The sequence below is a fragment of the Doryrhamphus excisus genome, linkage group LG19, assembly GCF_037039965.1.
Source record: "Doryrhamphus excisus strain RoL-2023G ecotype Guam linkage group LG19, RoL_Dexc_Guam_v1.1, whole genome shotgun sequence".
NCBI lineage: Eukaryota > Metazoa > Chordata > Actinopteri > Syngnathiformes > Syngnathidae > Doryrhamphus > Doryrhamphus excisus.
In genome coordinates, this window is record NC_136375.1 from 9371723 (window position 1) to 9397968 (window position 26246).

General features: G+C 41.8%; 1 protein-coding gene across 5 annotated transcripts in view; it reads right to left on the bottom strand.

Annotated features, from left to right (window-relative positions):
- The window catches only part of nhsl1b (NHS-like 1b), a 70243-nt gene that overhangs the window by 43178 nt on the left and 819 nt on the right, over nt 1-26246 (bottom strand). For 2 of the 5 annotated variants that reach the window (XM_058056112.2, XM_058056113.2), the window contains one exon: nt 25600-25724. In XM_058056112.2, the coding sequence (XP_057912095.2) occupies nt 25600-25724 (125 nt within the window). Of the gene's footprint in view, nt 1-25599; nt 26202-26246 lie in introns of those variants that run through there. The other 3 variants (XM_058056109.2, XM_058056108.2, XM_078799217.1) reach the window with 2 other exon arrangements.

The window sequence follows — 26246 nt, forward strand, 5'->3', positions numbered from 1 at the left end:
TCCTCTTTGCTGCTCTTCTATGCTCCCTTACACTTAACTCCCATGTCTACAACTCCCTGGACATCCGTGCTCCTGTATCTGAGATGTCGTCTTGAACATAAATAAATATAATATTCTGTGTACTTGAGTTGATTTTTATAGCATATTGTTGGTCTCGCAAGGTCACCAGGATTAACAAGGGCACGTACACAACTGTTGTGAATGGCATCTATTTCAAGAGGTTTTCATGAAGGCGCTGACATGCTGCCTCAAGGTGCCAGAAGCGACTTCTCGGAAGGAGCAGTCGAACATGTAAGAACATAAACACTACAAAAGACTGGCGCCTGTTTGTACAACAATTTTGCAGTCAAAGTTATTACATTATACTCCAACTATAAGCAGAGCTATTGACATAAAAAAACTAAGTAAACATGAAGTCGCCAAGAACACAGATGCCCTTAGGGACAAAAACAACATTTTTACAGGCCTCTTGGTGTTTGTTAGGGAGGTGGTTACACTAGGGTGGTGTGTGACAACCAGCGCTTTGTGTTTGTTTGTGCCCATGTTTTTTTTTTATTATTATTAATGAGTATGACGCATTCCGACTGAAAAAACACAATCCTAATTAATTCCTGATTAAACTCAAAATGAAGTGTAGCTTCTGATTTTCAAACCACCAAGATCTCCCTTTGAGGATAAGTTACACAACTGAAAGTCGATCCAAGGGTTTGTGGTGAGGATGTGGTGTAAAGTGAGACTCTTAAGCCCCACCCCCCAAACGCTCAATAATGTCCCCAAACTCATTTTATTTGTCCCATTACAAGAGGATATCTTCCTACTCAGCAATTCCTGTTTGTGATAAGGACCGATTGGTGACGACTAATGTACACTGAAAATAATTTCATTTAATGACAAAAAATAGACAAATGGAAACACGATGCTCGTCATTCCGTCCAATTGATTTCTCCATTTCCGCAAGAAAAGCTGTTCCAATGTAGTTCCCGAGGGGAATTAAAAAGTCAAAAGGTCAGCATCCTGGGTGTACCACTCATTACTTCTATAAAGCTTCTTTCAATCTGCTAGTGTCCACTGCAGTTGACTGTGTCTTTGTGTCTCATTTAACCAAAGGACATAAGTCAGAGAGATGCCAAGTGAATTGACCCGAGAAAAGCAGCAATGAGACATCATGGGCTACCTACAGTATGTCACTTTGAGACATTCTGCTCCCATATGATAAGAGAAGAGACAAACAATCAGACAAAGAGCCACGCCAAATCAGTTATCATGAGACGATAGGACAAAGATATTTATGTCCGATTCCCAAAAACACCTTGCAAACTCGATTGGCAGAGGCGCATTATTATTGTTTTTTGCCCAAATGAAGCACCTTCAAGCAAAAAAAAAAAAAGCTAAATAAATTAAATTAAAGCACAAATATAATATAAGCCATTATGACCACCAAGTTTTGAATGTAGTATCTGTATTGGACACTAGGTGTCCATAATTGTTAGGTGAGATCACCACCAGACATGAAAAAACGACTTTCATTGCAGGGCATAAGGTAAACTGTCTTAAATGGCCTCTTATAATATGTAATGTAATATGAATGTAAAGGTGACTATATGGGTAAAATTACATGTCTAGATTACTCTAATAATGTTAAAAAATGCATTTAGAAGAAGGTAAACAGGTTTTCTATACCATAACTACAAGTATATTCCATTTCTAAAGAGGGAATCATACTTTGCTTTCACTTACCGCGTTCAGATCACTTTATATATTACTATATATACTATACGTATACACTATAGTTTTAGCATAAGATATGCCTTTATTTGTCCTTCAGTGGGGAAATTTGTAATATATCTACTGTACATGTGTTGGTGTTTACAAAATATCAAGGTGGCCCTTGTTTTCTTTCATTTTTCAGTATGTGGCCGACGCAGTGGAAAAATGCACTATAGGCACGCTCTGTGTCTCATGTCACAGCTTGCAGTCTGGTTCGAGTAACCCAATCAGGCATCACGCCTGTTCAACGTGTGACACCGATACCGGAGTAGCCACACAAAGCCTTAGAACTAGCACTGAGGTAAGAAGTTATGGGATACTGTATGGCCAAAACAAACAGATTACGCACTGGCACAGCATCAGTGTGATGTCCTGGCCTCGGCTTCACGGTGCATCCTATTTTTTTCATCACACCATCAAAGTAAACATTACATTACTGCTTGAATTGTCATGTGGTGAACTCTGAACTTGGACCTCTTACCCAATCCACCTCGCAGAACATGACAAGTGCGGGTTATGTGGGGAAGGGGGGGGTTTCTTCTATCAATACTTCTAATCTAATATCACATATCAGGAAAAATCTCTCAAAGTCTTTTGCAGAATTTTGGCCCTTTTTCTATCCCTTTTATTATGTATTGCTGTTTTTGTCATCTTATTTATACAGTATTTGTGAAATGCATCCAGTAGAAGAAGCACAATGTGTTCATTTACAGGATAAAAGCAATTACTATAATTACTATAATTGCCTATGTTGAAATTTCACTGTCAGGTCAGATGTTATGTAGCTTCAAACCACAAAGGGGTGTGGCAAAGGGAGGCTATGAATGTGCTCTATTTTCTACATTATTCTGTAGTACAATACAGTATTTTCTACTAATTGTACAACGATATAAATTAGTATTTGGTTGATCTGTATGTCTCAATATGCATTGTTTATCCATTTGTTATTATTTATATTATCAAACACATATTGCAATAGATGGATGAAATTATTTACTCTTTCTTTACAATATTAAAGCTTAATGGATGTTACAGTATTCATTCATTTTCTTATGCAAAGTGCATATATTCCACATATAAGTGATGCTTTTTGGAGTTGCAAGTAGTATTGCGTACCACGAGAGGGCGCCACAAACCAAAGTGCTGAGAATTGCAGCCTCTCTTTAGGTTAATAGGCCAGAAAATGGTCTGTTTATTTGTGTCTGGGCACTTGCCCAACATTTTACTATCGGCATTCAATAAACACCACATCTTCTGAAGAGTCGCTGGGAATAATGGTGTTTATGTGTGTGAAGAGATAACAAATCTATGGTGTAGATAAGACACCAGGGAATAGGGAAGGCATATCGTTGTATATACTAGGCTTGGGGCGAAAGCCCTGGAGTCCACTCTTGTCAGCTCTTTCTGCTCAAAAGACAAATCCCATCATTCCTGTGGACACGTGCTCCATTATTCCAAGCAGACAGTGCTCTTTATGTGTGTGTATGTCTTACTTAATTCTATTATTCACCAGGAAAAGCTGCCGGCTTAGCTGAGAGAACATTTCTCAGACGACTCCCCTCCTGAGTTCCTGCACTTACCGGTATGTGTGTGTGCGCTTTTGTCCACAGACAACAAGAGAAAATGTTCAGCAGGTATTGACCTTTGACCTTTTGACCCCCGAACCAAAGCAGCAGCTGATTCCAAAATTGTGGAGCAGACAAAAGAGTGCTGAGTTTAATTCCGGGGGATAAAGGGACCTGTGTGTAAGGCATGTTGACATCTCTTATTTGTCTGATTGTGTCTGAGACTAGTCTGGAATAACACAAAAGAAAATTCATCATAATAGTTTGAGAGAGGAGTGGCACGATAACGTAATATGAGCAGGGAATTCACACACTCACACGCCACACACACATACACACCCACAAGAGGCTTGCGTCCAGCGGTTGAAAGGGAGAAAAGGGTGCGGTCGGCTCAACATTCCTGATCAGTCGTGCCTGAATGAGGGAGCTGGTCCAGCAGACGTGATGCCAGATGTGCTCAGTATTGAATCACTTTGCATATAGACGCACTGTACCAATAGTACAAAGCAAGAGTTAAGAGCTACAAATTACAGTAGAACCTTTAGAAGCTAACACAATCTGTACCAGATGGACTATTTTCCCACTCTGTTTTGGATAAGTACTGCATCATATTTGCGTTTGTCCACAACAGAGAAATAACACACAATCACAAAGCCTTTAGACATTAGCTGGGTGGCTAATCGCTCTCTCCAGTGCTGTCATTGCAATTGCTTGTATTCACTCCAAATATAATAATTTAGGTTTAAGTTGAACTTACTTTGCACTGGGCAGAAAGACAAATTTTATATCAACAAAAGCGGCCGACCAACAATGTTGACATCAACTTAAGCGGGCAGTTTTCATTGCTAACAAAAAAACACGGTGGACTAGGAGTTGATTTTACTTAAACGGGACCTATTATGCTTTTTCCACTTTTCTGACGTATAAATGTGTTTTTTCTAAACGATGCCAAAGTTTCAGATAATGAGATTTGCGCACTTTGGAAGTAAGTTTGGGATGGCTCAAAACGCTTGGTTTCAAAAGACGTGGTAAAAACTGTTCGTTTGTGATGTCACAGAGGGGCTGACTTCCTTATATGGTTCATAGTGAGGTGGCATTTTTGGCGTGTGTAGCTACATTAGCTACCTAATTGTACCTAAGATTTGGATACCGTTTAGTCATAAAATGTATAATTGAAAATATCCAGAGCTTCTTATGAGCTTATTATGTCCAGGCAGAATGTTTTATCAGGTACAATATTTGGCTTGCTGATTCATGAAATGTGGCCTAACCAGTTTAAAAAAGAATCCCCGGAAAGGATGGTGACAGTATTCTGACAAACAGCTGTTTGAGGGAAGAGGAGTAGAAGGCCTGTCAGGAATGTGCAGTATTACTCAACATGCATGAACAAGAATCCAAAAAAGGTACAAAGAAAGAAGCTGATACAGGAATATGTGTACATAACACACCCATCGCTCTGCTGTGAGCAAAAACAAATATTCAATTCCTGCGTATGACTACGTGTGTGTGTGTGTGTGTGTGTGTGTGTGTGTGTAAACATGTGATGGGGTACATGTGATCGAATTGTAAGTTCGACTATTCTACCATCTTTGTTTACACATTTGGCCAGGCTCCACTGTCTCTCTGGCGGCAGCTATTTAGCTAGATATAGTTATCCTAGTCTCTGGTCCATGCAGTCTCCATGTGACTTGCTTTTTGTTTTTTTTCTTTAACAAACTGACATTATGTGTTTAAAACAATGCGGTTCATTCGGAGCTGGTCACTTAACAACCTTGCTGTCTTGCCACCATTATAATAATAATAATGCCTTGTCTTCAAAACACCAGTTGTGTGTCTAATTTGTTCAACATAAACACATAGTCCATCCAGCTTTAAAATAGTGACGCTATCGCGGTATCTTAAGTGTAAATATTTAAGCTACTTTCCGTGAAGATAAATTACAAAAAAAAGATACCACGTTCTTGCAGGGAATTATTCTGTTTTGCATGCATAACTTGTGTGCGTCATGCATGTTTGCATGCTTAACTTCTTCTGTAACAATTTAAAAACATTCTTGATGTTATAACTTTGTGACTGGTTATTATTTTTTGTTATAGGAGCAACATTCCTTTGTGGAGATTTTATCTCCACAAAGGATTTATTTATTTATTTATTTATAAATGTCGATGATGTGGCTTGCAGAAATGGTTTGGCATGTAATTTCTTTCGAAAGTTCAACTGGGTCCAAACAAATAGAGACAGGACGCCATAGCCACATGTTTAAGTCATTTGCTGACCCAGCCACCAAAAGCCACGGCCTCGCTACAGGTGGTGCTGTCCGTGTGCGTCCACGTGTGTGAGCGGAAAAAACAACTACAGACACAACACACTTGGATCAGCATGTGCAGGTTTACGACCTGCTAAGATGCATGAGCGTTTTTACGCATATAAAGACACTTAACGGGTGTGTAAGTGGGAGGAAAATGTAATAAAAAGGCAGGATGAATGAAATAACGGTAGCAGCAGCCTTGCCATGCTGTCAAGGTGTGCATGTTAAAGTGTGTGTGGTCCTGGAAATGAAAAGAGGAAGTGTTTGAGGCAGAGCATGAAAACACCGCAAAGGAAAGAGAGAGAGAGAGATTTATGCTGACGATGCAAACTGCAGGCTGACCGTTACGGTGACAATAGAGGCTGACTTTGAATCTCAGACACGTCCACACACAATACACACACAGGGAAAATGATTCACTATTCTTTTGGCTTAGTGCTTTGCATCAAGCTAACACAAAGCCCCTTTAAAGGTTGGAATGAGACCAGCTTTAATTCACTCAAGCACACTGGTCCTCCTTAGCCTGGGAATCAAGAAGTGAGCAAACCCTGCTCGGGAGGGATTTAAGAGCAGAATCACGCACCAGCTGGCAGCGCCGACTTCCAGTTGTTAGTCAGTGAAGGCTTTCAAGGCACATTACAAGTCCCGACGTGGGGTACGCCCACGCGGGCTAATGTCAACAATGAGGACGTTCATATTGGCCGCGCTAATATTGTGCATCCAACAGAAATAGCGCACCCGCTCCCCCCAAAGGAAATCCTCCCACAAGCTGTCAGAAGTTTGAGAGCCGAGTTCCATCTGGCCACGCTCCATCTCTCTCCCCCCTTTTCCCATCTGTCTTTCTCCATCTCGACATCTTTGTCACATCTCTCTTGCTTTTCTTTGTCTCCCTCAAACACTAAATACACCCCTCCAATGAGGACACACGCCTCCTCGTCTGATCATCAATCGCCTTTGTGTTTGGGTGTGGAAGGGGTAAAGACCACAAACTCCAAGTCCATCTCGGACTTGAAGCCACCGCAGACCACTACCACCCACCCAGCATGGACTTTCCGGGTTGGCCATCCCACAGTTGTGGGTCTACGTTTGTCTTCAAGCATCCATGTGCCTAGTGAGTACAGTCAGACATTTCAGCAAGCATTTGTATTACAGTATATGTTCTCTACACTACAGGAATTCCGCTTTAGAGTAGTCAGTGTACAGCTTGTATCGCAGTATAGATTTACTATCCACTAAAAATAACTCAACACACATCCACCATGCAAACAACCAGCAAGATATTTGCATGGTGGTATTAGCATCATAGTCCGGGGATACCAATTTATTGCTTCTAAACTTAAAAAGCCAAAACTTACCACTTCCACACAGAATGGGAGGAGAACTTTTTCTCTCCCTATCATGGTGGACATGTAGTGTTAAGGTAATGTCATGTAAGGTAACGTCTCATCATTGTTTTGCGTCATTACGGCCACCCAGTGAGCAGAAAGTTAGTTAGTTAGTTAGAAAGTTATGCGTTACAAAACAGCGACCATTTATTAATTCTTCCTCAAAAACCGCAGTATTGCGAGGGAACGATAACCATACTGTGTTTTTACCAGCTATCTCTGTGGACGGCTAGATTGGCTAGAGTTTCTATGTTGCTTGTCCTGACTGGTTTACCGTTGTTAGAGGGGAAAAATGGGAAAAGAATACAAAAATGACACCTACAGGTATTGTTATAGATATATTTTATCCTTTGGGGCCTGTTTTAGAAAGAAACCTTTTTGTGTTTAAATTAGCATTATAAAAGAGCCCATTACTGTCCTCATTATTGTACCCCATAGACTTAATTATATGAAGGCAAAGTAATCTGTACCTTTTCCATGGCAACAATGATACCAGTGTGCGCTTAAAATAGGACAGTCATGTCATTTTTGGGGGTACCACCCTCGTGACAGGCCATTATAACCCTTTCTGATAATCACAACATTGATGAAGATACTGTCAAAACATGAAATGCTTAAGCATTAAGGAGGCCATCAGTGATTATCTCATGAAAGAAGCAGAGGTAACATTTCAGGTTCTACGGACGCTAAGTGTCAAATCCCTTCAGTATTAAGTGTTTCAGTACATGTGGTTCATCGGGGTTGCCAGATACAAGTTTGGAGAGCAAGATGAACCCGACGTCCAGCAGGTCCAGAAAACAGCATGCAAGCTTCACTCGTTCAAAAGGAGCATAAACCGCACTGAATATTTGAAAAATAAATATAATTCATGAGCGCTACAAGCCCATTGATGTGTTTAAGGACTAATACTTGCTCACTTTTTGAAGTACTGTTGATCCACATTCATACACAACATTCTGAAGAATGTGTCATTTTTATTTGTATTTATTTATAAGAATGTGTCATTTTTTTTCAAGGATCACCCAATGTTTGTGTTTACTAGTGACTGATCCTCTGAGTATGTGTAAGAGGGCCGGGGCGTGCCGTGTTTCCATAAGGTCATGGCGACATTGTACATGGTGTTTACGAGACACTTTCAATAACAGCGGGTTGCACCAACAACAGCTGTAAAGACGTGTGCTGATGGATAAGTAGAATCCAAAAAAAAGCTATACGCCGTAAAGGATAACAGGATAGGGAGGGGAGAGCTCATACTTTCTGAGGAGGTAAAAATAAGGTAAAAATGGCAATAGCTACTGGTACCGGTACTTTTACACTGATTAACTTCTTTTTACACTTAATAATGGAGCCTTAAGGTGAAGTATTTTTATATTTCGCTTCCAGGCAGACTTGGTTCCTGGACCCTGGACAGATTACTTGCCTAGGCCTATGTCGTTTCGCAAACTCGACTGCCCAAACAAAGCACACTGTCCATTCATTTTTACAGTGAATGTGCCTACTATATAACTTGCCATGGGGCCAAAGAATGCTTCAAGTGCCAGCAATTTCATAAAGAAGGAAACACTATTGAAACAATAAAACCACTTCCACAATAAGTTCCATCCATATGTTATTTATAATAATTTCGCATTGCTTTCCGCATGTTTCTAGAAATATGTCGTTATGTCGGTATCTGTAATGGATTAATTTCATTTACATTATTTCCTAATACTGTCTCCTAAAAAACATTTTTTTGTTGGACCTTTCGGAATGAATCACTAAGAAAAATATAGTTTATGCGCAATTTAACTAACAAACAAACAATAAAAGCATGACCTCCCCAGCAGAGTTAAAGAACCTGGGGTCTACTGTACGTGGGCCCGTTGGACCGGTTGGCCCAGTTAGTTGTAGCTACGGGCTGAACGCCACGGAGAAAGCGGAGCACCGTGAGGAAGAAGTAAGCGATACGGTTCGCAGGGGTGTGAGAGCAGGTCAGACGACTCGAGTGAGAAAACACATTTTGGATGACATGAAGTGAGTGAGCCTCAGTGGGTGGTTACCAAAGACGCTCCCAATGCCTGTGTGTGTGTGTTTGAGACAGGGAGAGAAAAACAGATCGGCGCCTGTGGGCTCTGCATGGTACAGCGCTGACAAAACACTGAGGTTAATGATCTCACACACATGCACACACCAGGCACTGTTTCACGTTTTGTTCCCATGTTATGAAGACACCCATTGGGTCAGAGCGCTTGTGTATTTTTCCACACACTTCACACTGTACCATGTCGTATGAAATGTACAATGGATCAAAAAAAGGCACTTACCTGTTGAAGTGCACAGGAAAGGTGACATCGGGTGGAGGTCAGGTGGAGGGCCAATCCCCATGAACGAGAGAAGAGAAAAATTCAATGAAATACTCAATTATGGAAAAATAAATACATGGGCATTTTTCTGGATATATTTAATTCTCCATTATATTGGTCATGCAAAATTATTGAAATAACTTTCTTTACACAGGAATTGTTCCAAGGTATTGGCTGTAATGTACAATGAAACACAGAACGTTGAATTATTCATCAAGTGCGTTTAGTCCGACACTGCGCTAAAGGTCACCAAAGATGATAAACACTGGAAATCATTCTGAAATGCACGCTTGGTATACAAGTGTAAAATGAAGTTAGCCCTGTTAGTATTAATGAAAAGGATACAATTCTCAGTCTTTGCAAAGGCCAAATGAAAGGTGTGTCACAGATGTGCCTCTCATACAGTAGGCCATGTGTTAAAGGGGACCCATTATGCTTTTTCCACTTCAGACAGCTTGTGACCAATCACAGCAGAGTGGGCGTGCATGGATGCGAGCCCAAATAAATTAAACAGGAGGGTCGGAAGCAGGAAATCCATGGAAATGCTGCACTAAGGGATTCGGAATCTATAAGATCTATGAGAGCTTTATGTGCGGCTTATTGTGTGTTGCTGCTCTGTAGGAGCCCACAACTCAATGAAAAAGTAGAAAATTTACATAATGGGTTGCCTTTAATATACTTAATTGTGACACAAGTGTAAAAAGAAGTTAGCCACTCTAAAATGTAGAAAGATTCTTCCTTTTTCTTAACACCCCTTGTTGAGGTTGCTACTTCCTTTATATTAATTGTCACAAAAAAAGCACACAAGTTAATCCTTTGATTCCCGCTGAACTAAACCTTTGTGTGGTATGCTAATGTCTCATGTCAAGTCATGCACATCGACGTTCCACAGTTGTTTCTTCAGTTTCTTGTTCATTTTAATGCCTGGCACCACTAAAGGTACCTTTGTTATCCTGATGACCGTTGCCCCAAAATAGCTCATACAAGTTTGATTTTTTTTTGAACTTAGTGATATTGTTTTTTACCAAGAAAACCACAGAAGTTGTTGGATATCAACTCTTAAATTAAACTGTTAAGAGCTATTTTTTGTTATCTTCATTATATCTGTCCAAACAAATGCACCTTTAGTTATACCAGGCAGTTAAACGGACCAACAAACTGAAGAAAAAGGGCGGCCTACATTTTTTTTCCATTACTGTATGACATTTTTTACTTTGAATTAGTCGAATTCCAAATTGCACTTCTACCTGCGCAAGGGTTCCTCCTTTGCTTCCGGGTCCAAATCCTGATGGCTTTAATGGGCATGATGCAGTCTATTGTCTAACATGAGATACTTGGCAGCAACACCAAACCACATTACACACACACATCCATTCTCCGTCACAAGTGAGCGATGCCTCTCTGCATGCGTCTAGACCCCACACATGTTGGCCAATCAAAAACCTGTCACAATGAAAGAGGGGGGTGTGCGCGTGAAAAGGCAGGGAGTACCCCAAATTGGTGATCACACCACCGACACCGAGGTTGCTACGGTGATACAACTGCTAGAGTATCTGTCAGTAGTTGCCGAGGCGACACGGCTTGGACCGCACTGCCGTCCTTAAGCCCCTTTTCAGGAATCAAGTTGGGGGTCATCGCCGCACGCACGGATGAGCACACACACTTGTGCGATGTGAGGTGCTTTGAAGGGCTAATCTGCTGTGCAATCACGCCAAAGAAATGGTGCTGGTTCGTTTCATGTGTGTCAAAGGTCAAAGGAGAGGCTGGTCCAGTGTGTGTATTTGATTTTGGGGTTTCATACAGTTAGTACGTTAATAAACCCGACTCCCTGATGCCTTAAGAGTTACGCTGGACATCGATTCGAAGCTTCTGGGCTTTTGGCTCGACTCTCAATATGTGGAACCAGCTTCGACTTCTACGTGGTATTTTAAACTGAATCTTAACAATTACAATTAATGTCATACTATGCCTTAAAAAGCTTGTTATATTTAAGTAGATAGCATTATGGGTTCTATAGATTGTGCACAATACACAATATTGTTTTGTCTTCCTTTGCCTGACAGTTTTCCTTTACTTCTTATCATCCACTGAACCACAAAAACAGTGGTCTTGCATTTGGTGGCTGGTGACCCGAATGGAAAAAAAGGAATGTTTAGCAGGAGGTGACAGGATGGGACGGCCGTACAATACGAGACCTGCGTGTATCCTGGAGGGTACACGCAGGTCGATGACAGGGACAGGAAATGGAGCAGGATGTATGCGATAGTGCCATCACCCACAGGAAGCTGGCTAATACACCTCTGACAAAAAGGGATGGTGTAGGGCAGGAGTTCAAAAGCACGGACAGCAATATATGATTTTTTTCTGGTATTTGTTCAGGTATTTGTTCTGGAGGTTTGGAAAAGCTATGGTCTCATGACAGCTTAGGTCACAGCGGGCATTCACTGACTCAAGCAAATACAAATAACAGAGTAAGGATTTCCTCTTTCCATTCATTCTTCATGCATTTCCTTTCCTCCTTCCTCTCTAGGTTTCCAATGTCACCTCACATTCACCAACAATATTCTTAGCATGCACAGTCAATGAACACACTAAGTATGTACATATAAGCATGTTGCAAAGGTAAAAACTATTTAAAGGAAAATTCAACAATATATCATGTCCAGGGCTGCATGGTTGGTCACACAGTCAGGAGATCAGGAAGATCTGGGTTTGAATTTCTCTGGGTTTTCTCTGGGTACTCTGGTTTCCTCCCACATTCCAAAAACATGCTTGTTAGGTCAATTGCCGATTGTTTGTCTATATGTGCCCTGCCCCCAGGGTGCACCCTGCCTCTGGCCCAAAGACAGCTGCGATAGGCTCAAGCATACCCGCGAAGCGGCATAGAAAATGGATGGATGGATGGCATGTCTAAGGTGCTGTCAAACCACACCAAAGTACTGAAGTTGCTTCTTCATGAACTGTGGTAGTGGTAATGATAAAGTTACATTGAAGTAGAACACATTTACACTGCTCAGTAGGTCTGATAAGGAGTCGGAACATAACCCTACCGCTTGTGGGACTAGGATTTGCAGTTGAGGCAGTCGATGGGTTATGAGCAAATCAAGGGCTCCTTTTCTCCAGCTTGTGACGTGTGCAGACTCACTTGTAAACAAACATGGCGTTGATCGAATGGGATTTCTTCATGGTTTCATTTTGCGTGCTAGTGGCACCAAATGTTCACCTCCAACCTGAAACTGTGGCATCATGACGGCTGCCCGGAGCTTGTTCCAATCCCCATGGCATCTGACAGATGCAAATACAGTGCGGCCTGTGTACTTTTATATATATATATATATATTTTTTTTTTAATCTATGTATAAGGGAGCAACGTCCAAGCAAATAGACACAAAGATTCCCGTCTCTGACATGACACCAAGGTGTTAGATCTGTCTGTGGTTCTTACATTTTGTTTTTTAATCACATCTGTACAGGAATCTGCGGCATGTTCACTGTTTACATGAAACACTCAGCAGAATGCCTCAAGGGGGATTTCATGGCACAAACTTAAACAAACTTGCACTTAAGTGTCTGTTCCAAATAAGTCAGAGGAAGCTTTTGTTGTGCAACAAAATAACGTCAATGAGCAAATGATGTTCTTATCTGAATTTGATTTCCTAACTATCATTAGTCGGGCAAATTGGAGTAATTAGTTAATAATTCTGAGTGCGATGATGGGATTGCATCACATCAGCACTCGACGTTTGTTTCTCTGTATGCAGTGTCATTTCCCTCCTTGATTTTAATTACTATCTGGTGGCTTTATTTTGCCTTTTCACCAACACGGCCCAAATTATTTTCTCTGCCATCTGCTTTTGTGATAAACGCCACTCAAGCTAAGCTACGATGAATGAGCCAGTCACGGACATCACAACATTGTGTTAGCTGTGTGTTATTGGAAATCTTTACACTTAGCAAATAAATTGAAAAAAAAAAACACTGGAAAGGAAATGTAAGTAGATGATGTAGGTTTATGTTTGTAAAGATATAAATCAGACTAAAAACAATGTTCATTCAATAAAGGATTCATGACCTGATTCCAATAATGTGGAATTACATGAAATATAAGTGGTACATGGAAACGTGACCTGATTCCAACCACACAGGCCCCAGAGTGTGGGGGTCTTATATTTCAAGCTGCCCTTGTTATACGAGGGTCTGGTAGATGCACGCTCATACAATGGGCTTCTGTGTTGAGAGCTCCAATTGGGGAGAAGAATTAAATAAGAGGAGAAGGAAAGAGGGAGGGAAGGAAGTGTATGGGCCTTACTTTTAGAGGAGAGAGGTAGTGTGCAATTTATAGCGTGCAACATTATGTGTAACAGTGGCAAAGTAATTTGAAAAAAAAGTTTTAAAAAAAGTCTATTGGGGCAAAAACCACCTTCTGTGGTTTTTAGGAATGTGTTCCTATGTGTTAGCATGCTAATGTTAGCATTATAATGTTAAATACTATTGCATTATTGCATGAATGCATTATTATGCCACATATTACCATTACATTAAATGAAAAAAATGTCTCAAAATAACAATAATATTTATCTGCAATAATTTGTAGGACAATTATCGTCCAGGCTGCACGGTGGTTGAGTGTTTAGCGCGCAGACCTCACAGCTAGGAGACCGATGTTCAATTCCCCCCTCGGCCATCTCTGTGTGGAGTTTGCATGTTTCTTCATGTGCATGCGTGGGTTTTTTCCGGGTTCTCCGGTTTCCTCCCACATTCCAAAAACATGCTAGGTTAATTGGCGACTCCAAATTGTATGAATGTGAGTGTGAATGGTTGTTTGTCTATATGTGCCCTGTGATTGGCTGGCGACCAGTCCAGGGTGTACCCCGCCTCTCGCCCGAAGACAGCTGGGATAGGCTCCAGCACCCTCCGCGACCCTCGGGGATAAACAGTAGAAAATTAATGAATGAATAAATTAGCGTCCAACCGTTTATGGTGACAGGCCTAGTCATGTTTTTTTTTCAGCAAGTCAATTTAGATGAATTACAGCAACACCTATAATCTTCAGTGAATCAAAGTTAGAGGAAAATTATTCAAAATCTATAAACCATGCAGCGCAGTACAACTTCAGTGAGGGGGTGCAATCTTTGATTACATGTGGCAAAACTTAAGAAGGCATACAAACGGCAGAAAAAATTCGCAAATGATTGAGGTTAAAACCCAGACCGCCCAAACCAATGTGCTTCTTCTAATCTAATCTCTGGAAAAAATATGCATCTCAACTTGTATATGTCTTCAGAAGACTTTTAGGAACAAGAGGATGAGACCTTCTTAGAACCCGTGTCACTTCACAGCTTCTGAAAATGTCTTCACTGCCCATGTCATCCCCCGCCCGCCACCACATGAAAGGACTACTGGGTTGGGCTCCCATATGGTGAGGAGACGAGAGGGCGCGCACGTGTGTGCGTGGAAGGTAGTTGGTTATGGGGTGACCTATTGGCCTCTCACTTAAGACGCCCAAAAGACAGCTGTTTTCCTAAACTTTACCCTTCTTTCGTTCACATGCAAAAAGTCATTTTGGAGCATAAAACCATAATCAGGAGAATGTCGACAGGGGTTTATTCTCATATTATTTTGGATGGTCGCTCACTTTTTGTCATGTGGCAAAGGGGCGGTGACATCAACATCTGCAGAAAGTAGTGGTTTGTTTGTCGTTGACAAATTTTTCCACTTTGTTTCAGGGCACCCAAAACGCTGTTTCCATGTGGATGAAAAGCTGAAATTATAAAAATTATTTGCCCTTTCCATCTGGAAATGTTCTTGTAAACAGCCAATAAACCACAGGAAACAAATGTGAGTACACCTCATATTGGCCCCAATTAGACACTTTTTCTCCCTGTGTGTTACAAGGTCTAAGGTGTGAATGGGGAGCAGGTGTGTTAAAATTTGTTGTTATCGCTCTCAGCTCGCTCATTGTGGTCACTAAAAAGCAACGACCTCTCTGAGGTGTAAAAAAAAAAAAAAAATTTCCCAAACTTTTCACTTCTGACTTGAAGCATGTACCCCCCTACTCCTGCACACATCGTCATTAACTTGAAATACTGAACATGATTAATTGGTTAATTAATTTGATCGTAAGTTTTTTAACAAGTGTATTTTGCATGGTAAAATTTTGATAAATGTTTTACATGATCACTGATAAATAGATGCGCATTCGTCCTACGTATCTTATTTCAGTCGGATTAGTTTTTGACTAATGAAACACTTTTTTTTGCACAAAATCCTACTCAATTCTTTGGAATAGAGACTCATACATTTTGCAGTCTTGTGTCATAAATACGCTAAATATTGGGAGTTACCCACCTATTAAAAAGAGTCATGTCGCTTACTCCTATTTTACCCACTTCTTTCAAATTCCTCTCCCTCCCTTCCATAGCTAGCCGTCATTCTAAAGAGCCACTGAGACGTGACTGCTGCTGAATGGTCATCTTGCCGGGAAGTATGTCGGTGTGTGCGTCTGTATGTAGGAGTCAGTGTGTGTATACTTGGGATGTTAAGCGTGTAACTGCAGAGCGCTGCCAGGGTGAATTAGTCTCTAATTCTCGTCTTTCTGTTGTGACTAGCCCTGTATAACCTCCAAGGAACACATATTACCCAATGGAGGCTTGAATATAAATATTCAGGGCAGGAGGTAGAAAGAAATGTGTCAAGTGTCAACATGTCAAAGTCAAGTTCAGCCAGGTACTTGTTGACGCTGGTGTCAAAAAGCGCACTCAAGCTAGTTAAGAGGACATCAATGTGCAAACCAAAATGAAAAACAAGTACAAGAATGCAGGACAATGACACTGCTTGTTCATAAAAGATTGATAAAAGAGAAAGATTGATGTCGCATTGGTTGATGGAGCGCTCTTTTCCTCTTAGCCCCCGGGGGATGTGACATTTCCATCCAGTGCATCGCTCTCTCAGTCTTACCACAACAAAGACCCTCAGTCTCATTTCCAGATCTCCAGGGTCTCTGGGACCCAAAAGAGCCTTAACTGGCCATAGTGGCAACTTTCACTGGCCCAAAGTCACAAAGTACTTTTGAACCTTCAAAACAACTTGAATTTGTAGTCCCAAGATTGGGTCATTCTATCAGGGCTGAGGGTGCTTGAAATAAAAAAAGGGGGGGGGGTCTTCCCATTAATACCAGGATGACTGATCTACTTTTGGCCTCATTGAGGTTAACAGATTAGCAGAAGCAATTATCACCATATCGTCATACAATACTGCAGAGGCGAAACGCTATAGCTCGGACTTACCGCCTATTTTGAGACACTACAGCCCCCCCTCCCTCCCCAGGGAGACGACCCCACTGCCTTACCTTAACACTGCATGAAGCCATGAAGGCAGCCATGGCATGTCCAACATAAGTGAAAAAAGGTTGTCCTCCTATCCGGTGTGGAAGTGGTAAGTTTTTGGCTTCTAAAGTTTATGATAAATCTGAGGCTAACTGGTTAGCTCGCTAGCTTTTTAGCTCTGTAGCTTGCTAACTATGCGGCTGTCTGGAGTCCCTCCAGTATAGGAGTTGCAATGTGGTGTAAAAAAATAAAAATAATAATAATAATAGGTAACTCTAATGGTGTTATTTCAGGTCTATAGGGCAAAATAGTGTAAAAACCTTTGTATTTAGAAAGTCATAAACTTACCTATGCTCAAACTTTGAAAATATTCTGTTTATTAAAATTGAACCTTATATAGCTAAAATGTATTTAACTCAGTCGGGTCTGGAATCAATTAACCACCATAAATGAGGAACGACTGTATAAGAGGTCAAGATTAAGTTGTATTTACATCATTTGCTATGGGAAAATGTCTTTGCTAGTACAATAAAATTAGAGAGTGTTTTACTCCAAACAGTTCCACTATATAAAAACTGCAAATTGAGAAACGGCATCCAACGGCAGCAGAAGAAATGGATTGCACAAAATTCACACAGCGACCGGGAAAAAAGAAAAAGTACCCATCGCTCAAAGGGAGGAATCGGATCTGTCATAAGCACCATAGAATGCAATGAGTGAAACTATGCTCCAGACAGCAGCATAATAGCAGTCACCTAATACGCTCGTCTCACTGTACTGTCAGAATGATACAGACTAACCGGAGGGCCATATTAGCACATTTACACAACCGGAACAGTGCTATTGACTTGAGGAAAGAACTCCACAAATGCACATAATCCGATTTCATGTGTTAAAATTCAATTTGAACATCCTCACACTTTGCTTCCACCAAGCTAATGCAAGCAAATCATTTACTTTAGAAGATGGGCATTGTTACAGCTTATACATTATGCACTGGGACTGTTTCAGCTTGTCATTAATAATGTTGATATTTTATTACGTATAAACAAGCTGCACTGTATTGTTGTTTACTGAAACATACAACATGTTTAACCCTTCAGCTGTGATGGTGTCCCACAGGGTCGTATGCAGAAAAAGTACAGGAAAACACAGCTGTGTCAATAGTAGTGACTTGACTGACTCTAAAAACATTGACAATTCTCTCCCAAGTACCCTCCAAAGAGTGAAGATCGTGCCATAATATCCATGATAGCCATAACTGGCCGCTCCTTTGCTATTGTGCGTTGAAAGCGACAGGTAAGACGCCCACATGGCGCTATGAAGCGGGCAGGGACAGGAAAGGCGTGCGGCCTAAAGAGAGCTTGACGCGATTAAGCATTCTCTAGATGCATGGAATGATATTTCTCATAATCCCCTCCGCTCATCTCTCTCTCGCTCTCTTTTTCTCTATCGCTGTGTGGCACAGGGAGGGCGTCCCTCAGGGTGCTGTCTTGTGCATGCGCACACAGATTCATGTCACAAAACAGCTGGACGGTGAAAACAATACTCTGTGGATTAGTGTCAAGGGAATGCGTGCACACATTTGATACACCCGTAAGGGGAAGGTGGTTAAGCTAATGCATCTGACAACTTTACAGGTGCGGTTCGCACTTTTTGTGGACTTGTGATGAACCATAATTATTCTTCGTGAATGTGGATATGAGGGTGTGTCCTTTTGTCTTTTTACCTTGGGGCCATGTTTAATTGGCAACCTCAAATGACCTCCACCCCGATGCATGGTAGGAAGGTAGGTAGTTAGGTAGATACTTTATTCATCCCCATGGGGAAATTCGCATTCGCATGTCAGTTAAGTAGGGGCGGAGCCCATCCTGTACAAGTACATTTGTGCAACAATTGCGTGTCTCTTCTGCCTCTATCACATGTTCTGTCCTGAACCAGAAACACGTGCTACACCTTGAGTACACCTTAGCTGAACATGTGACCTAAAAGGGACACACCCACGTGCGCCACTAAGCCAACATTAAGAGACAACTACAAAATGTTTTGCACATAAACAAGTCCTGCAGACAACCAACAGTGGAACACTAACCACAAACAAAACATGACACTATGAAAACAGTGTTTCGACAGCAGTAATTTACCTACAAGTCACGACAGTGTGTTTGTCTGCATGCGCGCGCACACACACACACGCACACACACACAATGGAGTCTCTGTGGAGATGGATGGAAGGAGCAGTGACATAACAAGAGTCGGTCCTCAAAAGGGGATGCCTGTGTGGAGTATGTTGCAGATGCTGTGTCCCCTAAAAGCATATGCACGCACGCACGCACACACACACACACACACACACTAAGTGAGATGCATGATATGTGTAAAACATTACTACAGCTCAGACTGTGTCCACTTTTCTGCACCAACAGGTAACCAATGGTTGATAGAAAATAAATGAATGAAACATACAAAAAAAAGAGTTATTAGTATAACGTAGGAATATAATAATACCATCAATTGTGCAACATAGTAATTTGTATTTAAAAAAAATTAACTAAACTATTTATTCAGCTGTGGAAGCCTGACTTGACACTTGACGTTTACAATCCAAAAACAGTTGTCAGTGTGGGTCCACTTCATTGAGACACATTTCAACAAAGTCAAATAAGAATCAAGGGGATTGTGCAGCAGACATGACAGATGTGACAGCAACAATGCTGTTTATCTTTCCACAAGCTGCCATCAATCCAGGGTATACAGTGCATATACTGTACGTGCAGTATGTTTTTACAGGCTTTGCATGCACTTTAGTGCATATGGAGGATAACAATAACCTTTATGCCCCTGCAACATGAGCTCCCACCTGCTTCAGCTGGTATTTAATGGTAACACTTTTAGTAAGGGCCTTTTCTCTTCCACAGTGCACACGGCAAGTTCCATACAGCCGTAACTAACAGAAAATAGAGATGTATAGATGAGCAAGGGGACAAAAGGGGAATGAAAGCCTAAGGTTGAGCAGGTGCCTGGTCTTTGTAGTGGGTTGCCCCACCACTGAGAGCTGACATCAAAGCGAATAGGATGGACGGATGAGGAGGGAGGAAAAGGTCTGGAGAGCATATGAAATAACAGGAAGACACAGGCGTGAGGGGTGTGAGAGAGTGGACTTTGTAACAGAGGAAGCTGAGAAGACAGGAAAGTTTAAGCGGCAGAGAAAGAGAGAGAGAGAGACAGAGACACATGCTGTAAAGATGTTGTCTCTCTTTTGTTCATCTTGACTGGGGAATTGGCGCACAAATTCCACTGTGGCAAGCTACGCTATTTGCTTCTCCAGTGGAAATGAATTTGCAGGAAAACATCAGGGACTTGAGGACATTTTTCCCCACCCACCAAAACAATAAGACATGCAAACGAGGGGGATTCGTGGAGTCAGTGAGATGTACATCTGTGAATCTCCCTCCAAGCAGAGGTCACGAGGATTACGTTTATAAATCTTAAACCCTCCGCCAGAACAAACACTTGATTACTCCAACTGCCATCTTGCAGAACGGGTGCAGAAAAAGGCAATGAAAACAGCAAATCAATTGGATATTTTGGCACAGGAAACTAGAAATCCTGTCAATGTGGAAACTGCAGAGCCCAACCCATATTTTGCATGAACTTATCTTGCATGACAAAACACTTGCATGCATCAGGCATCTGTCAAGCTCTCACTCCCTAATACCGCTTTGTTCCCTCGCCAGGACAGCGCATGCATCCTTGGCGTTGCGCAGGGAGAGGCGTGAGAGAGGCCAGCACACACGCACACAAATCAGATACTGTCCAATGGAAGTAGGATCCCTTCTCTAGTTTGAAGGCTGCAGGCCTTTTCTTACTCCCTTCCCTATTTTTCATCAGTCCCTCTGACCTGGCTCTTTTGTTTCTTGGTGGGACCAGTTCGACCTCCTCTCACAAGCAAGGCTCTTTTCCAGGGAATGAACCATGTGGGAACTAACATGTGGATTGCGGGTCAGAGCACTTGTGGTTCAGGGAGTCCAAGGAGGCCGGACTTGATGCTGGAAAGATGCCTGAGCTCCTTACACTCGATAAAAATACAGGGTTGCTTTTACTTTAAATTATTTTTGCATCACTTTATCATGTAGCGCAAACAGAAGTAGTCTTTGTTTGTACAACATTAGTTTTATAAGTACAGTCAATGTACTTTTGGACGAGTGGTTAGCATGTGGGCCACACAGTGGGCCTGGGTTCGAATCTACGCTTGAGCATGTCTGTGTGTCTGTGAGTTTGCATGGGTTTTCTCAGTGTACTCTGGTTTCCTCCCAAATTTCAAAAAACATGCACAAAACACTCCAAATGGTTGTTTGTCCATATGTCCCCTGCAATTGGCTGCCGAACAGTCCATGGTGTAGCCTGTCTCTCGCCCAGGGATAGCTGGGATAGGCTCCAGCATACATACATGAGCCTAGTGAGGATAAGCGGCATAGAAGATGGACGGATGGGTAATGTACTTTTGCACATAATGGTAACTCCACGTTTTTGTGAGTAAAGTCAAATTATCCTTTACAAGTTAACTGTACTCACAAAAGTGAGTTGACTTTTTCTGCAAAAGTAAGTTACCCTCATGTACCAAAACTACATTGACTGTACTTACAAAACTAATGTTGTACAAATAAAGACTAATTCTGTTTAATCTACGAGATAAATTGATGCCTTACTATTTTAATATATAAAACACAATATACGTACATTTGTCATGGTGAGTCTCTTAAATCAACTGTGTTCTTGTTAACTCAAGCTAATGCTAACTGATCAGAAGTCTGTAAGGGTGCGCTGTGCAATGTGCTGTTCCACTGTATTGGTACAAATGTAAGAAGGTAGTCAAAGGGAAAAAAAGGGGGTAGTTTTATGTACACAAACAGGAAGGTTTTGCAGCAATGACTTCATCCAGACGTGGTTTGTTGTGTACCACATGCATCAATAATGATTAATATCGCTGATGAGTCGAGCAAGAACCAGCCATCAACAGATAGGGCAAGTGTGAATGAGCGGTCACACGCTAAACATGACAGCATGCTTCACATGAAGGGCCGTCTGCTGTCGGGCCACAGACATACTATCTATAAATACCCGAGGGATGGCGGGAGGAATGCACTGGCAGTTTGTGTGTATAAAACAATGATGGTCAATGATGGTATAAGCAGCTCAGCAGGAAGCAACACTGTTTGTATTTATTCTGACTAAACCTCTACTATGTACTACAACGGCTGCACAACAGTTAGCAAGTTTCTGACAGGACCGAGGCAAAAGTCTCCCAGCAACCAATTAACCTTTACAACAGCCGTGACCTATTTTTGACGTAAAAATAGCACACTCCCTATTAGTATGAGTAATAGTAATGGCAGGCGTCATTAAGAGACAATTGAACTTGCGCTGTCTGTCAATGAAACCCACTGTGAGTGCAAGATTGTCGTCTCACAGTAAAATGATCTCCACAAATTATGGAGGAATATGGTAAAAGTGGCTCCACAAACTCAGGCTTTGTGCTCAACAAAACCTGAATTTGTTGGGATCAACTTAACATAAGAGTGATGAGCGTATGACGTCATATTACTCTACTACCGCTTCAAAATGGAGCATTACGAGGAGTTCACTGCCAAAAGCAATACTGTCACTAAACTATCTCACTAAACTCGCTTTGTATACCCCCCATGTCTCCTCAGGACTGATACACACTGTTCTTGTTTTTGTTTGCTCTGTGTGTGTGTGTGTGTGTGTGTTTGAGTGCCCAGTCAACGCTCAGGTGACCCATGCAGACCCGCGGTAGAAACTCAAGCAAGACAAACTACTTTAGGTAAACTTTTGACTCCTGAGCATCAGGTGTTACCCCGTTCTAAGCTTCTGAGAGAATGACCTCTGACCTCCAGGGTCTGTTGCTGACCTGCACGTCAACAATCAAATAGATTATGAATGAAAATACACAAGGAAGGAGAGGAAATTATACTTTACTACCATGTAACTACCATGTGATGATAACGTCCACTACTGATATGCTCGTCTCTGAATGCCGGCCCCCCCTCCTCTTATAGTGGTGCCCCACACCCCTATCCTGACCGGCAACCTGATACGTGCTCAAAGCTGAAGTTAGAGTAGGAATCTGGACTCACAGCCGCCAATAATAACAAGGATGACCGTAGTCGTCTTGCAGCATGCTGATTAGAAGCTGATGGGTTCATGTATGAACGGGCTAGGCTTTGATATCACAAATCCAGGTATTGCTAAACAGCTTATACATATAAAACACAACAAGCAGCAGTGGCATAAGATGAACACTATCATGGAAATGCATGATAAAGTACACACAGAGCTTTTAGTAACCATAGTTAACAGTTTATGTGAAGGGATTTAAGCTGCTGCCCAAGTATATCATCCATCTATCCACCCATGCCGCTTATCCTCATTAGGGCCATGGTGGTATGCTGGAGCCTATCCCAGCTGACTTCGAGTGAAAGGTGGTGTACACCCTGGACTGGTCGCCAGCCAATCCCAAGTTTATCATACCGTCAAAATCTCATACCGACCCATGTCTAGTTGTTGTGCTGTAGGATGGCGATAGTTAGACCTAGGAACTGATCATTTCTGAAAAAGGGGAGCTATTATGCTAATTTTTCCTAGAATTTGTGCTTCCTGCCAAAACGGTCTGTTTTAATTTATTCCACCTACGCCACTGTGATTGGTCACACGCCCAAAGTGCTTCCTAACTACAAATGAACCCGACTTTCTAAACTAGTGGGAAAAGGAGTTGATAATAAATTAATAAAGTCTTTGGAGCGCTAATTGAAAAGTGCTTAGGAGCTACTAGCAGCTCATGAGCTACTGGCTGGAGACCCCTGACTTGCGCCCACTCCTCTGTGACATCACAAAGGAACAGTTTTGCAACGCCCTCTGAAACCGCGAGTTTTGAGCCATCCCAAACTTCTTTCACGGCTCACTTCCAAATGCGCAAACCTCATCATCTGAAACTTTGGCATTGTTTAACACGAGAATATAACATTCTAGCTAAATTTATAGGTCAGAAAAGTGGAAGAAGCATAATACTAATTGCCGAAAAGTAATTTTGATTACAAAATTGTGCAAAAAATACCTATGATTGTATGTACATGACCCCATACAGATGCAAACACTAGAAGAGTGTGTCATAACAAATCTGAAAGGGCTTCTACTGGCCTTGAAACGAGCGTGGGAGCGCTCACTTTATAAAAAAAATCAAAAACCAAAAAAAATAGATAATGGAAGTAGCAAAGTCTTACCACGTGATAACACGGCAGATTAGTTAAACGTGCACCGGCTGCCACATAATGGGCTCCCCATTAAACACATCTTAAAAGGTGCAACAGTCAATCGGTTTCACATCATGCATCACATTTGTTTTGGTCTCTGGAGACTGTTTGCCCATCTTATCATTGTGTGTCTGCGTGAGTCACAGTCAGAGGAGACTGGAAGGCAAGCCAGTAAGAAAAATTAAAAAAAAAGGAAACTGCAGTGCAGACGATGAGTCAGAACTTCAGTGGAATTATACATGGACTTCCTACTTTGCAACATACTTTCAAGGCAAATTTATTCAACAAAAGAATCCTCTGTAGAGAATCGATGACAACTACGGCATGGAAATTCTAGTGCAAATGAGTTGATGGTTCAGAGCAAAGCATAACACAAGAAACCATGTAACAGCACACTGGGGTGGCTCATCTTCAGGAATACAAATACACAATTAAAATGTGCAAGGTGCATTTTAGAGCACACTTTTGGGGAAATGAGGAACATACTATCTGTATGCATACAAATGATCATATCAAAATTGCATAGAATGTAATATTATGTAATAATATGGCTCTCCTGTGAGCCCGCCATGAATCAGACTGACAGTCCATGCCTCACGTTCTTCAGCTCGCAGACACATTCCCCATTGTGCCAGTCCAAGTTAATGTGTAACCGCGCTGAAAGCAGAGGAGCTTTAAAGAGGGACTGTTATCACAAAACTACAGAACTGACAACGGGGGGAAGAATGATCACAACTTTGGTCTCATGTGAGTGTGTGTACTGACGACACCGTGGCTTCCTGCGCCCCTCGACGGCCCTTTGAAGGCAGCGACACAGATGGTCAGTCGGTTGGGAGGGAATCCATCATGTCTGACAGGAGTCAACGGCACCATTAGCATAAGTCAGGCAAACAGACCCATGTGGTCGGGAGACACCGGTCACTCCTCATTGGACTGCGTATGCAATTCCACGTTCATCCAAAATATTTGTGGAAAATATGCCTCTAAAATCTCTAATAACTACAAAGCAACAACTGTTTTGCTTTTTTTGCCACTACGCATTTCAAAAGCCCCATAACATTCACTCACATTCAAAGCAGTAAAACTCCAGCATCATCACATGCTGTTTGTACAGAGGTTAACTTCTTTTTGCACTTGCATGAGTTAAGAATGTTAGTGTTTACGATGGTGATGAATGCATTATTCCCATTCCTGGTGACGGTTTGACCATGGAATAGATATTCATATAATTTTCTACTGTAAATCTGTTTTGACAAATCAGCATTACGGAAACCAAAATATCTGAGGCACCCCTCAATATGATACCGTACAGTTAGTTAGCTGTACACCACTGCATACTTCTATGCTGTGTTTGTCACATGGTATGTTATAGGTCTAAAAATGTTGAATGTGCATTTAAACTCTGGGAACATCCGCAGTTTCTCCTTGCTCAGGATAATGTGAGTTTGACAGGAAAGCAACAAGAGAAACAATGAAGAAGCATGAAGTGAGCGTTCTTAAGGGTGTAGGGTGTGAATAAACACATTGTTTTGTGCCGTATGTTCTTACTGCGTGCATAGCTGTGCATGGACTTACGGATTTGGACTTTCTTGGGGTCTAACTTGCGGACTTGACTCTGCAGCATGTGCAGCCTTCCCTGGATCCTACAGGACCTCCTGAACACCATCCCCGCCTCCATCTCGATGCCCAGGAAGATGTCGCTGGCAAGCCGGGAAAGATCGGAGAGTTGGTGAATGATGTTGGTGAGGGTGTGACAGCTAACCTCGTCCAGCGATGAGAATAAAACAATCTTTTTCACTTTGCGCCTGCTGGGCGAATCGTCCACCGGTGTCCGGCCACCTCTCGCCGGTAACCTGCTCACACGCCGCGGTTCAATACTCCTCTTGGGAAACGGCATCTTTACTACGTCAAAAGCAGTTAACCGGTACAAGTTTGAAAAAAAACCCAAATCCTACTGGCTTGAAACGAACTCGAAACACATGTTGCACCAATCGGCGCTTGTTGCTTGAACATAATCCTTCAATCCCGCCATGTTTCTTTGCTTGCTTGCTGTTATTTCCACAGCACGCTGTGCAGCTGGACGACAACAGACGTTACATCCCAGTCTATTCAAATTCAAAAGAACACACTAGGACCGAGTACAGGCTGGGGACAGAAGAGAAAAAACACACACACCAGAAAAAAGTGAAGAGGGGTAAAAGCTAAATCACGGAGAATCCTCC